At 44.5% G+C, this 13,541-nt stretch overlaps 3 protein-coding genes across 4 annotated transcripts; all 3 read right to left on the bottom strand.

Annotated features, from left to right (window-relative positions):
* Positions 1–1,325: 1,325 nt before the first annotated feature.
* On the bottom strand, positions 1,326–3,075 carry LOC115768503 (filaggrin-2). The gene is made up of 2 exons (XM_030713088.1): positions 2,920–3,075; positions 1,326–2,746 (listed from the first exon to the last, which is right to left on the bottom strand). The coding sequence occupies exons 1-2, from the start codon at positions 2,929–2,931 to the stop codon at positions 1,433–1,435; spliced, it is 1,326 nt and encodes a 441-aa protein (XP_030568948.1). The 5' UTR covers positions 2,932–3,075; the 3' UTR covers positions 1,326–1,432.
* Positions 3,076–6,758: 3,683 nt separating this feature from the next.
* On the bottom strand, positions 6,759–7,265 carry LOC115768514 (probable serine/threonine-protein kinase DDB_G0281745). Its single transcript, XM_030713100.1, has one exon. The coding sequence runs from the start codon at positions 7,263–7,265 to the stop codon at positions 6,759–6,761; it is 507 nt and encodes a 168-aa protein (XP_030568960.1).
* A 3,624-nt stretch (positions 7,266–10,889) lies between these two features.
* On the bottom strand, positions 10,890–12,731 carry LOC115768507 (putative cyclin-dependent serine/threonine-protein kinase DDB_G0272797/DDB_G0274007). 2 transcript variants are annotated; one of them, XM_030713094.1, is made up of 3 exons: positions 12,324–12,731; positions 12,077–12,271; positions 10,890–12,024 (listed from the first exon to the last, which is right to left on the bottom strand). In XM_030713094.1, exons 2-3 carry the CDS (start codon positions 12,089–12,091, stop codon positions 11,146–11,148), a joined length of 894 nt encoding a protein of 297 aa, XP_030568954.1. In that variant the 5' UTR covers positions 12,092–12,271; positions 12,324–12,731; the 3' UTR covers positions 10,890–11,145. The 2 variants fall into 2 exon arrangements, with proteins under 2 accessions (XP_030568954.1, XP_030568953.1); XM_030713093.1 differs by having other exon boundaries at positions 12,077–12,260.
* Between the last annotated feature and the right edge of the window lie 810 nt (positions 12,732–13,541).

Genomic DNA, 13,541 nt, shown 5'->3' with positions numbered 1-13,541 from the left:
CTTTCACTTTACGCACTGGTGTGGGTCAACGCTTGCCAGGATCAGGTCTCTCGCATTGCATAAGCCAAAAGAGATAAACATGATTTATAATCCCACCACGAAGTGACATAATTTAACGCATTAATCACGAGATCATGTCAAGATAATTGCGAAGATGGCAACATGGCCATTAAAAGCCACAAATGCTGGGAAACACAAGCAGAACTATCCGAATTAACTTGTCAGATTTGAAAGTGTTTTAAAGCTAATTTTAAGTTTGTTTCAATTAACTTAAGATAAGACTTCTTTCCATATTTCTCTTGGCTTATAAACGCATGTAAATGGCTACAACTTGCAAATGTACTTGCAAGTACTCGAAACGAATGAATGAATACATGAATCCATTCAATAATTCAGCTTAAAAGTGGAATTATTGGATGTTTGGCCACACCCTCTAGGAATCAGTGTACCAATCGTTCGCTTTCAAAGGGACACAACTTGCAAATGTATTTGAAAGTACTTGAATTGAATGAATGCATTCATTCAAGTATAAAGCTCATAGAGTGTATTTTTAATTAGAATTTAATCATGTTCTATTGCATAAAATAAGTAGAACTCTTGCAAGTGTTTTATGGCATTCAAATGAAGTGCATTTGCAAATGTACTTGCAAGTACTCGAATAAGATGAATGCATTCATTCGAGAATTAAGGTGTTTTAGTGTACTTAATAAACGCTCTGACATGTTCCATTCTAGTTATTAAGGCAGTTAAATTCCAGCAACTGTGTTTGCCATTTAAAATGTAGTTAACTTACAAATGTACTTGCAAGTACTCGAAATGAATGAATGAATATTTGAATGCATTTTAATATGCAGCTTATATAGTCAATTCAATGAACATTTTGATATCATTGCCATAAAATAGAGTTGATTTGGAAATGTACTTGCAAGTACTTGCAAGACATGAATCGATTCACTCATGAGTCATGTGAGTCATTTGGTGATTGCAAGCGGATTAGGGCACGGCCATGTCCGGCTGAATAATAAAACGCTTTAAGTATTCCCTTAACATATTTGAATGAGTTAGGTAAAACGTCTAATTGGCCATGCTGCGGGCGCACTTGCTCCACATCCAACGACGACTTCACACGCTTTCAAAATAAAAGCGAAATTCGTAACGAATGGAAAGAGGGAGAAGTTAAATCCCCCTCCAAAGTCCAGGTTGCGAGCGATGAGCTGTGCATGTTAAAGACATCAATTGGCGACGTGCTAATCCATCCAATTGAAAGTTCGGGCCAAAAGTGAGAGGTGGGCGTGGCCGTATGGCCGAATCTCGGTGTGCAATTTGCTTTATTGGTTTGGAACGCGCAGAACGCTCCGAGGCGAAAATCTTAAAAAACTAGATGAGTATACAATATATATGAAAAAAAAAAGTTTATGAACTATGCAATAATTTAGTGATAGCCGTGCGTGGGCGTGGCTGCGGCTCCGTAGCTGCTCACCGGCGGCAGGTATGTGGATTCTGGTTCAAAAATGGGCGTGGCCGAGTCACCAGACTGACCGGGCGCACCATAAAGCACCGCCGGCGCCGAATAATCATAGCCCGTCGTTTGTGCATTGGGCGTGGCAAAATCATAGCCAACGTTCGGCTCGGGCTTGGCGCCCAGAAAGGCGCTCGGCATGAACGGCGTCTTGGACAGCTCGGCGAACAGTTCGTTGTGCTCCTGATGCCCGCCAGCCGGATGGATGTCCGTGTTGAGGGCCAGCGGCTTGCTGGACGTATAGCTAAAGTGGCCGAGTCCCTTGTGGCCCAGCGCATAGGCGGGCGTCTGTTGATCCTGTTGCGTTTTGTGCGCGACGCCATGCTCTGCCGGCAGCTGTTGCTGATTCAGCTCCTCCTCGGCCGATTCGTGCTGGCTGCTGTGCTCGTAGCCAGGCTGGAGGGGCACACCATAGCTGCTCAGCGGCTGCTGCTGTTTGTAGTGTATGGAGCTGGGCCCCTCATAGTGCTCCTGCTGCTCGAGGCCGGACGCAAAGTGCTGTCTGCCCAGGCCATGGCCGTGTCCAAGACCAAGCGAGTAGCCCGCTCCAGATCCATGACTACTGCTGCTGCTGTAGGAGGGCGTGGCCAGCAAGTAGGTGCTGCTGCCGCCGCCGCCGCCGCTGCCGTGCTGCTTGTGTGCGCCGCCAAGCAGGCTCAGATAGCCACCGCCATGTCCAGCGTATCTGTAGCCGCCGCCCAAGCCATGACCCTGCTGTCCACGACCAGGCCCATGGCCAGGTCCATGTCCATGTCCGCCGCCGTTGCTGCTGGTCTGCACAATGTACGTCTCCACCTTGGGCGCCTGCGGCCGATGATGATAGCCGCCCGCGCTGGACGAGCTGATGTAGACGGGTCGTCCGTGTCCATGGTGTGAGCCCAGCGACTGATATGTGTGCGGCTGTTGGCTATAATGATGATGATGATGATGATATTGCTGCTGCTGGCTGTTGTCCGTGTCAAGGCTGGCAAAGTCGAAGCCGCTGCTGGAGGCCAGGCCATTGCCGTGCAGTGTCGCGTAGGTGCTCTCATAGCCGCCCGCGGCGGGCGGCAGGTATTTGTGTGAGGGTCCGTGATAGATGCCGCTGCCAAAGCTTAGGCCAGCGTCGCGTTTTGGCTTGGCGGGCGTCGCATTTGGCTGCACTTGTTTTTGCTGCTGCTGCTGCTGCGGCTGCTGCTCGGCGGCGGCAAAGGCCAAGCACGCGCAGATCAAAAGCGCGCGCCGAAACTGCATTAAATAAAATTTGAAATAACGTTTGGATTAATTGAATTTCGTTGGCGCATTTAGAAATTTATCGCCAGTGTGGCACTTGCCATAAATCTAAAAATACTGCATTAAGGATCATAATGCGCGTTAGTATCTTTTTAATTTTTTTTTAATTGTTATTTCACAACACTTACAGCGAACTGCATTTTGCAAGGTACACGTCAAAAAATACCAATTAAAAAAAAAAGACCAGCAACTTTTATCGATCAACTCGATGTTATTATCCTTTCGCTCTCACTCTCTCTCTCTCGCTCTTTCTTTCGCTTATATAACTTTTCGGTCGCGTTTATTCCACAAGTGCTGCGCGTCGAGTGTTGACGACCTCTGCGCCGGCCAACCCTTTTATACGCGGTCTCTGCAATAAACCGTTCGTCATTGCGCACGTCGACGCCGGCGTCGCAGCCAACTTGACGCAGCAGCGTCGGCGGCGATGCGAAAAGCGCCAACTCAACGCATTTGGTATTTTTTTTTTTTTTTTTTTGTGTTGTGTTGTTGTTGCTGTTGCCATTTTACATATGATCCAAAGCGATTTTTGGGTTTTGTTACGCTTTGGCTTACCGTTTGCTGTCATTTCTTACTCTCGCTCGCACTCACACTCACATTCCCTTTCGCATTCACACTCTCACTCTTGTTTGGGCTGGTTGGGCGCACGCTCTGGAGACATTAATCTGGAACGCGTCGCCTTGGCACCGTGGAACCAGCATACGTGGTATTGTTCGATTAAGCTGGTGAGTGTACGAAGTTAGCTTTAATTAACATTTGTCAACATTTTTTATAAGACTTAAGAGTAAGTTAGTTATAAGAGTTTTATTTTCCATACATCTGTGTCTATATCTGTATATAACAACAAAGTTGGCTCACTCAACTTCTATTTCGATACATTTTCGAGCGCTCTTGCACCACGGTATATTGCGGCTGTTGCATTTACCGTTCGACTCAAGTTCAAGTGACACTTTTGCCATATCGCATGTCTCAGTGCACAATTCTGCCCGCACCCCTCCCTCGCTCCGCCGACCTTTGCTTTGGTGCGTGTCTGCTTTTATTATGTTGTTTTTTAATTTTTTTTTTTTTAGTTTCGGTTTTTTCCCAGCTTTCCCAGTCATTTGCGGCAAGTTGATTTTGGCTTATGCGTAAATTGCAATTAATTCCAAGTAACATTTTGATGAATGTAAGTCCGGATGACGGGACAACCCCCCCCCCCCCCCCCCCCTCCCCTCCCACGCGCAAAACGGTGCGAGCTCTCTCTCTCTCTCCGGCCTTTCATATTCTTGGCAGCGAGTAACGGTAACCTGGGCAAAAAAAAACCATTCACGGAACCATGGAAACGTTTGTTGTTGTTGTTGTTGCCGTTTGACTGATGATGTTTTCATTTGTTGTTGTTGTTGTCGCTTGCGAATCGTTTTGTCAGCTGTCGCAAATTTGTAACAGATTTTGTTTGTCTTCAACTTTTTTCCACTCTTGGTTTTTTTTTTTGTTTTGTTTCCTTCTCGTTTATCAACAACTTAGTTAGGATTGGGTGTAGCCGAGTCTTTCCCTTTTAATTAAACTGTTTGCCGCAATGCCGTAACAACATTTACCAAGGCCTCGTAATCCACTTGTCGCATCGGCAAACGTTTCTCTCAACCGTCACTTTTCGGTATCCCAAAATATTGCTAATGACCCATCGCAGCCTTAGTCAATCAGTCAATCAATCAATCGATCGATCAATCAATTGAGGTTTTGTATTTGCCACAAATCAAATATATAGACCGACTGGAAGATAACCTGCTACCTTGTTGCTTCTTCTTCTCATCCCAGCCTTAGTCAATCAGTCAATCAATCAATCAATCAATCGATCAATCAATTGAGGTTTTGCATTTGCTACAAATTTAACATTTAATGATCGACTAGACGGTAACCTGTTTCCTTCTTGCTTCTTCTTCTCATCTCAGCCTTAGTCAATCAATCAATCAATCACTCAATCAATCAATTGAGGTTTTGCATTTGCCACAAATTTAACATTTAAAGATAGACTAGAATGTAACCTGCTTCCTTCTTGCTCCTTCCTCTTTAAACCTCACTCTAGATATGGGAAATGCATTCTTGATTAACTTGGGAGCTTAATATCCAATCCCTATGAAATTTTGAGGGCTTAAATAGGGTATACAAAACTATGTGTGTACCAAGGCGCGAGGCTCTACCTTTGATGCAAAGCTATTAATAAATTCTTGGAGTACAGAGGGAGGTATCTAGTTATTGAAATATCCTGAATGAAAATATAAAGTATATAGTAAGATTGCAAAGTTTAAGCCGATTATTCTCTATTAGATCTAGCTATTAAATAGAGACAGATCAGACGGACGGACAGACTCAGCTCGTTCTGATCAAGAAAATATATATATTCTGAGGGGTCGTATAGGCTGTATAGGCTTTGCATACTCTCACAGAAAAACAATATGCCCTGCTTATACCCTTCGGGCTATACAATAACCTAATGAACTCATAAGCATTAGTCATTGATTTGCTTTTTGAGACTCTGCCAAATGGGGCAGCTGCGCTGATTGAAAGCTCCACGAGGTCTTCAGGTTTAATAGTTTCAGGTTTAATAATTTCATTAAATGAGCTCATTATCGGCTGACGTAAATTAGCTTGCTTGGAATGTGCTACTATTAGCGCTCCAATAACTTACGAGCTGCGGTACGGCCCAGCACCCTCTCGACAGTACCAAGGAGCTACCTCGCTTGGTACTACTATTCTGGTCTGATAATACATTAAATCTATTTCTATTGTCTATTTTATATCCTTAACTAGCCAAATAAATAGAGCTCAGCCTTTATAGAGCAGGTACTGCCAGTAAGGTACGGCCACAAGAGTGTCAAGCAAAGTTGAGTAGTTGGTACCCTATAAGGTTGGATTCCCTGCAGTGGTACCTTATAGGGTACATTATTCGGTACGGCACAAGGCACAAACTAACTAAACTTGAGTAATACACTGGGTCGAGGTCGTCCGTGTAATAGGTTGAAAATGAATTGTATAAGTTCATTGAAATGTATATTACAAAATGAGACATAATACAGCATCTTTGGATATCCTGGGGAGGCGCTGTACCAGGTGCTTTTTGCGGTACGGCACAAGGTACTCACTTGATTTGGGCTCTACACAAGCTCGAGCTCGCCTCCGGACTAAGTTGGCATTGCCTTGGCATGGTGTCTTACAGTTGGATAAGTTATAATATGAGGTGATATACTCAAATATATATTTATAGTACTTAAAAGGTAGAGTAGGTGCAGTAGCACCCTCTTGCATACATTTGAGTATGTAACTATACTATAGTTATTCGGAATCCCATCCAAATTTAAGTTCGTTGTTAGAGTATTTGATGTCCTATCTTGGGATATCCCGAGAAGGTGCTGTACCTGGTCCATTATCCCGGTACGGCGCAAGGTCCTACCATGACTTGGGCAGTACAGGTAGGTCGAGTTCGTTTCTGGACTAGGTTGGCATTGCCTTGGAATGGTGTCTTATAGTTAGATAAGTTATATTATGAATTGGTCTACTCAAATAAACATCAAAGGCATTTAAAAGGTAGTGTATGGCACCCTCATTCCGCTTAGTTAGCGCATCGTTTGGTCGTCGTATTTATGCAATTACCACAATTGCCGCCTGCTGTGGCTCCCCCCGCCCGCCCGCCTTTTTCCGAGCGGACTATGTGGCTGTGTTGACGTAATTGGCCGGGCCGCTTGCGGTGCCATTGTCAATTTTCATATGGGGGAGCTCGTCTCGCTCCGAACTTGACGGCGATTGCGCAATGTGCTCAGCGCCCCGTTGCCAAGGTCAAACGCGGCAAGCTAAACCGAGCCAAGCCGCCGGATAATTTCGCCAAATTTGCGGCATTTGGAAAGTAAATGGCAGCCGCGGCCCGCCCCCCGGGTAAAAGTAAAGCCACATCCATACGAAAATAATGTACAAAGAAAAATGTATTGACAACGTGGACTTAGCTTCTAACTAGTTGGTAGAGATTGCCGGGTGACATGTAAAGAAAATGCGGCTCCACGCCCGACGGCGTGGGCAGAGCCTCAGCTGGTAGCTCCTCGATGGGCTTGCTGTGCGCCGTGGCCTGCGGATAGCCGGGCGCATGGAAGAGCGGTTCCTGCTGCGGCTGCTCCTGCTGATCGAGCTCCTGCTCCCGCTGCTGCTCCTGTTGCTCCTCCTGCTCATTGCTGTAGCCGGCAAAGGGCGAGGGTCGAAAGGGCAGCATGAACTGTTGTCGCGCCGGTCGCACTAGATCCAACACCACGGGCCTTCTGGCCGCTGGCTGTGCCTGCCCAGCGGCGCCCGGAAAGGTCTGCGGGCCCGTATAGCCCAGGCTCAGCTGCTGGATGCCCGGCGCCGGCAACAAGGGCCGCCAGGGCGTCGCATAAAACCAGCTATGGTAGCGGAAGGGCGGCAACTGTTGCGCCTCGACGACCAGGAGGAGTGTCATCCAGATGTGGCCACGCATTTTGTGTGCGAGCTCGACGCGTCTCTGAGAGCCTAGGCGCCAGTCCAGCCCACTTTTATAGCCTAGGCAGAGTAATGCGATCCATGTGGTTCCGCTGTAACCGATATGGGAAGTGGAAAATGGATATGGAAATGGAAATGGAAATGCACTTGGCTAGGGCTATGACATCTAGCATCTGGGCAGTCGTGGGCGTGGCACCTCTTCCTTATTGCGATTACATAAAACTGAACGGGCTTTTGGGCTAATTGAATTTTGGCTTTAACATAATAATTCTGCCAAACGATTTTCGGCGCTTGCGCAAATCGTGTCGCAAGCAAAATCATTTTCAAGCCCAATGATAATGATTAGCCTAATGATAATAGTTGAGATAATAATGCCGCTTGCTGCTCAACAATCCGTGTAACTGTAAACTGGGCAAATGGGCGGAGTGGGTGAGTCGCGCCCTTCGAAACGTGGGTATATACCCTGTACGCAATCGGCAACGGGTATATTGCGTATTTACAACAACGGGACAACGCGAGAGAGTCCATGAAGCATATCGATTCCTTTTCAGCAGAGTTTGATAGAATCTAACAGCAGAAAAACTGACAATTATCGATTTTTACTTATCTAATTTAAAATCGATAATTATCGAGTTTTACTTATCTAATCCAAAATCGATAATTCTCGATTTTTACTCATCTACTTTCATATCGATAATTATCGATGTTAATTTATCTACTCTGAAATCGATAATTATCGTTTTTACTCGACTAATCGATTTTTACTCATCTAATTTAAAATCGATAACTATTGATTTTGACATTTTCAATTTAAAGTCAACAAGTATCGATTTTTACGTAGCCTTTTTAAGATCTATATTTATCGATTTGTACATATCGATAACTATCGATTTGGCATATTTCGATAATTATCGATTTCTGCATATTCAATTAAAGGTCGATAACTATAAATTTTTGCGTATCCAATTTCAAACCGATAACTTTTTTATCCACAAAAATTTTAAGCCGATAACTAACACATTTGTTCAGCTTGTTTGTTAAGTTATTATCGAATGTTATGAAATGGAAAGGGAAACGAAATTCGAAGGTATCTGCTCAGTCGGTCTCTCTCGATTAGCTGCCGATATTGGCATGACATAAGATCTATAAAGGCGTCAAGCAAATCTCCAACAGGCTCTCCAGTGGACCACATTTTTATTGGGCTAAGCATAACGCGTAACGCTGACTATAACAATTTGATTGGGCTGGACTTCCTGTTGCCAGTTGCCCGTTGTAGTTGCCAGTTGTCTGTTGCAGCTGTGGCAAAGGCAGCCGGAATGAAAGTGGAAGCCAGGAGCGGAACAGGGGCTAGCTGGGCGCCCACAAGAGGGCGCTTAATAAGAAGACAAACTTGCATATTGCAGTTGGATGGGCTTGGAAGTGAAATCAAATTACATTCAGAACTTCTTTATCAGCCACAATGAGCTATGTCTTCGTCTAATGTGAAGCTCGAATTCATAAAATAGCTAGAGAGGTTTACAACTACATCGGACAATAAGCACCGAAGTTAGTCGGAAATACGTTTCACATGCATGAGTGTGGGCGAAAGAGAGAAGAAGAAGCACATAAACCATGTTAATGCTGTATTAAACCACGTTCAAGCCATGAAGATTTCCTACAGATCGAACAACAAGCACCGAAGTTAGTCGACGCTGCGCTTAGGGTATCTGCTAGTCGGGCATTAATGAACTCTTACCTCTTGCATATGAACCTTGTAGATCTTCAGTTAGAGCACAAAGAAATACTTACTGAAAGCGCTCGCTTATTCTTCTCTCTTCTTTCTCTTCTCTTCTCTTCTTTTTTGGGCGCCCCTTTGGCTTTCGGGCCCAATTTCGGGCCTGATCCGCCACCGCGTCGCTCTGAATGTTTGTTATCATATCTCTGGCTGTGGGTGTTTACGTCTTGATTTTGTTTACTTTACCTTCACTTTTTGAGCTGGTCGCGTCGTCTGGTCACACTCAGCACATTACAAAGCACGTGCGATGGGAAGCAGAAATTGGAGGTGATTTGCATAACGGAAGTGAAGCGTACGGCGCGTGAGTTTTTCAGCTTATTAAGCTGAAAATAAGAATTGAATTAACTTTAATTTGCGCATTTAAATAGATTTTAATTTACCACCCACCCGACATAAGTAGCTGAAACCAAACCAAGTCTCAAGTTCAAATTACACAACTCGCGCAATTAGCGGCCAGAATTTGGCCAATGCGGAAACATGGACACAAATCTTGGGCCGGATCTGAGCCTAACAACAAGCATAATCAAATTAGCAGCGATTATTTATGGCGAACCGACTGGACAAGGTCGCGCCCCAGCACCCCAACTCTGAGCTCATGCTGCACGACTGACCACATACAAAATGTATATGCCCCATTGACGCAGTCGAGCGCAGCGCCGACCTTTTTGTCAGCGACGGGCCCTTAAGCTGGCGCACGCCAAAACCGTTTGCGAATTCTAAACGAAATTTGCCTGCAGCGGCTTGCGCAGCCTTTTGCTGTGTCTTGGCTGAGATTATCGCGGGTCAGTTTAATAAGTTTAGTAATAAGCAAACATAGGAAATTATGAATACGTACCAGTTTTGTGATGCTGCCGATTCCTTCCTATTTAAAGCCGCTGTCTCCTCCTCTAATGTAAAAGCCGCAGCCTCCTGCGTGGTTAAAATCGTCTCGTCCTCCAATATTATGTCGCCGTCTTCTCCATCGTTCAAGGCGCCTCCTTCTTTGCTCAAGCTGCCGTCTCCTTCAATATGAAAGCCGCCTCCTCCTCCACTTCAAGTGAAGCCCATATGCTTTTTCTCAGGCCTTACTTGAATTCATGAGAATCGCGTAGAAGGGCGTGTTATTTACTTGGTATTGCATATATATAATCATTTACATATATATATATATATATATATATACATATATATATATATATATATATAGATACATACAGACATGCAAATAATCATACAAACATACATTAATACATAAACACATACAAACATACTCACATAAAGACATGGATATATATGCATAGATATGCATGCACACATACATAACATATGCATACGTAAACACACCAATACACACACACATGCAGACACATATACATACATACGTGCAAGCATGCACACATCCCTACACATTACAATCATACATACTGACATACATACTCATATTCATACATACAAACATACATACGTACAAACATACATACATACATACATACATACATACATACATACATACATACACACATACATACATACATACATACATACATACATACATACATACATACATACATACATACATACATACACACATACATACATACATACTTTCAAACCTTTCTTAAACCCATATATGGCCTGATAAATGCTAAAACCATTTGGGAATTCTAAATGAAATTTGTTTAAAGCGCTTGCGCTCTGCTTTCTAAAACTGACTTTTGAGTAAAATCATTTAAAAACATTTAATTTGTAGCTTATAATTGAATTCATTAGAAAAATACAAACAAAAAGTGCATATTTTGTTAATAATTTAAACATTGATTTTAAATATCAAAAAATATTCGTATATATAAATTATTATTATCAAAAAAAAGCTAAGCTAAGAATGAAAAATGGTTTTGAGCCCGCTTGCTAAATACGAACTGCGTTTGCTGTGGACACAAATGCAGATGTATCCAATGCTGGGGGAGGATTTAGATGGGCAATGCTCCAACTAAACTCGCTTGGGAGACGTAAAGCAGAGATTGGGCTGGGATTTGGTTGGGTTTTGGGTTGGAAACGTGTTGGGAGCTGGGATCTGGTTGGGATCCGATTGGAATCGGGTTGGTTTGGGGCTGGGGGCGGGGACTTAGTAGTAGGGCGCCTGGAACTCGCGGCTGGGCGGCGGCAAGTAGGCAGTTTGTGTGCTGGGCGAGTGGACGTGGACTTGGAGTATGCTGGACTGTGGATACTCGAGCTGGTGCTGCTGTTGCAGCTGGAACTGCTGCTCAAACTGGGCGTGGCCGTAGAACTGGCCCTGCCCTGAATATTCGAAGTCCTGCTGCTGCTGCTGCTTGTGCGACTGCTGCTCCGGCCACGCCCTGTGCATGCTATAGATGGGCGGCAGCTCAAAGGAATTCGATTGCATTTGAACAAAGTTGGCGGCATCGCGTTCTGGCTGGGGCACAGCAAAGGGCTGGCGCTGATAGCGCTCGGGCAGCGCCTGGCCAATCAGCTGAGCACCTCGCTGACCAGACTCCAGACGGCGATCATGCTGCGCGCCAGCAAATAGATGCTCAGCTTGACCAGGCTGACCGCCTGCTGCAGCACCAGCAGCAGCTTGATGATTGGCGGCGTATTGAAATGTACTCAGCTGTTGCTGCTGCTGCCGGGCGTTCTCCTGCTGCCACGTATCCCCGCCAGGTGCCTGCCCATAATACTGCATGTTATATGGTCCATTGTAGCCCGTCTGGGGTCGGCTGCCAAAGCTGTGCTCATACGGCAGCTGCTGTTCCGCCGGCGGCTGGACAGGATTCGGCTCCCAGTGGCCGGTGGTGGTCACCGCCTCGGTGGTCAGCTCGCTGGCCGCCGGCAGATATTTGTGTGCCGGTCCATTATAGCGATAGCCATTCCGATTGGCCGCAGTGGCATCAAAGTGCTTGGCGCTCAGCGATGGCTGAATGCCGTGTACGACGGCCAGGCTGGGCGCGCAGGCATAGAGTGCAGCCAATGCAATGTGTAAAATGGCCTGTAAGCAATTGTTGTTAGCTGGGTCACACTTCATATTCACCGTTACTCACAGTGCTCCGTTTCATGCTGATTGATTTATCCTGATCGCCGCTTGTGTGTGCGTGAATGCTGCTGCTCAGACAATGGCCAGCCAAATGCTGGCTACAATACTTTTTATAGCGCTGATTCGTCTAACTCGTGCGAATTTATCATCGAATGGCCAAGATCTGAGCGTGTGTGTGCGCGTTGGCAGCACTTGAATCACGCTTTTTGTTACTACAAAGTGTGCCACAATAATATTATAATTATATTACTTACTAATACGTTGATGTGTAAACGGGCAACAGACACAACAATTGTCGCGTATCGCATTATCGCAATGAATGGCCCGAGAGATTTTTATGCGACAATCTGGCGTCTAGCTGGCCGTGACCGTGGCAGACATTTAACAATGCAGACGTGTGAAATGACTTTCTTTTGCCATTCATGCATTTGTGGCCGGAAATGCAATTGCATTTGTCTGTTGTCTGTTGTCAGGGGGGCCAGCATCTCGTGCCGTTAGAATTCAAAAATCGATAACGATAGCTTTAGGCATTACAGACACTTTACAGCGTGGGCAGCACTTTTACTTTACTGCTGTTGTTGTTGTTGTGTTTCACAATCGTAATCGATGAATTTGAATGATAGCCGCGTGGGCACCAGCACTTATTTGTACTAGCCCAACAATAACAATATTTTAAGTGGACCAGCGCTAAATTTCAATGCCAAACAATTTTTGAGTGACAGCAACGACAGCGCCTACTCGAATAGTCCCATTTTATTTATAGAAAGTTCCTTAAACGGCGCTAAGCGCTTGCACATGAACAAATCAATAAAATCAATATCCATCGAACAGTGCCTGTAAAATGCCATTAAGTATTTCAATGCGACTACAATTGCCTAATGTACAGTTATACGTTTGTCAAATATTATTTAAAGCCAATTTGACTTTGCCTAATTTCCCAAATAGCAAAAATTTCCTTACTCTAGGTAATTTTTTTTTTTTTTTGCATTTCGTTCACTTTCGTTCAGATCAAGTATCGAGTAGTTCGAAAATATCGATATATATATTAGCGCACGAATGTGCCATCATGTTTTGGTATTTTTTTAATGCAAATAACAACAAGCTTGCCAATGCAACGCAATGCCATGCTTATATAACATTTGCTGTTCGAATTAGCAATTGTCTGCTGTGTACAGAAATACAATACCATCAATAGCCAGCATAATGCCATCAACAACTATCGATATGTTTTCCAATATCGCAAGCCAAGCAACGATATGCATTGCTAAAAGTATCGTATTGAAGCTGTCGCTATATGCCCGATGTATCGATGTATTTTTATTTTACATGGCCACTACATTGCTGTGAAGTCGCCGCTTTGAAAGCGTTTACGGGAAGAGAAGTGCAAAATAAAAAGTTTTTTTATTTTAATTAGTGCAAAGTGTATATCCCATGTAAGTAGAAAACTGAATATTGTTTAAAGCGCTGCTCAA

Source organism: Drosophila novamexicana, unplaced genomic scaffold, assembly GCF_003285875.2.
Source record: "Drosophila novamexicana strain 15010-1031.04,08,12 unplaced genomic scaffold, DnovRS2.1 tig00001813-arrow-arrow-pilon, whole genome shotgun sequence".
In the NCBI taxonomy this organism is placed as follows: Eukaryota; Metazoa; Arthropoda; class Insecta; order Diptera; family Drosophilidae; genus Drosophila; species Drosophila novamexicana.
Note: the sequence above shows the minus strand (reverse complement) of the source record. Positions and strands in the feature narration are given on the sequence as shown.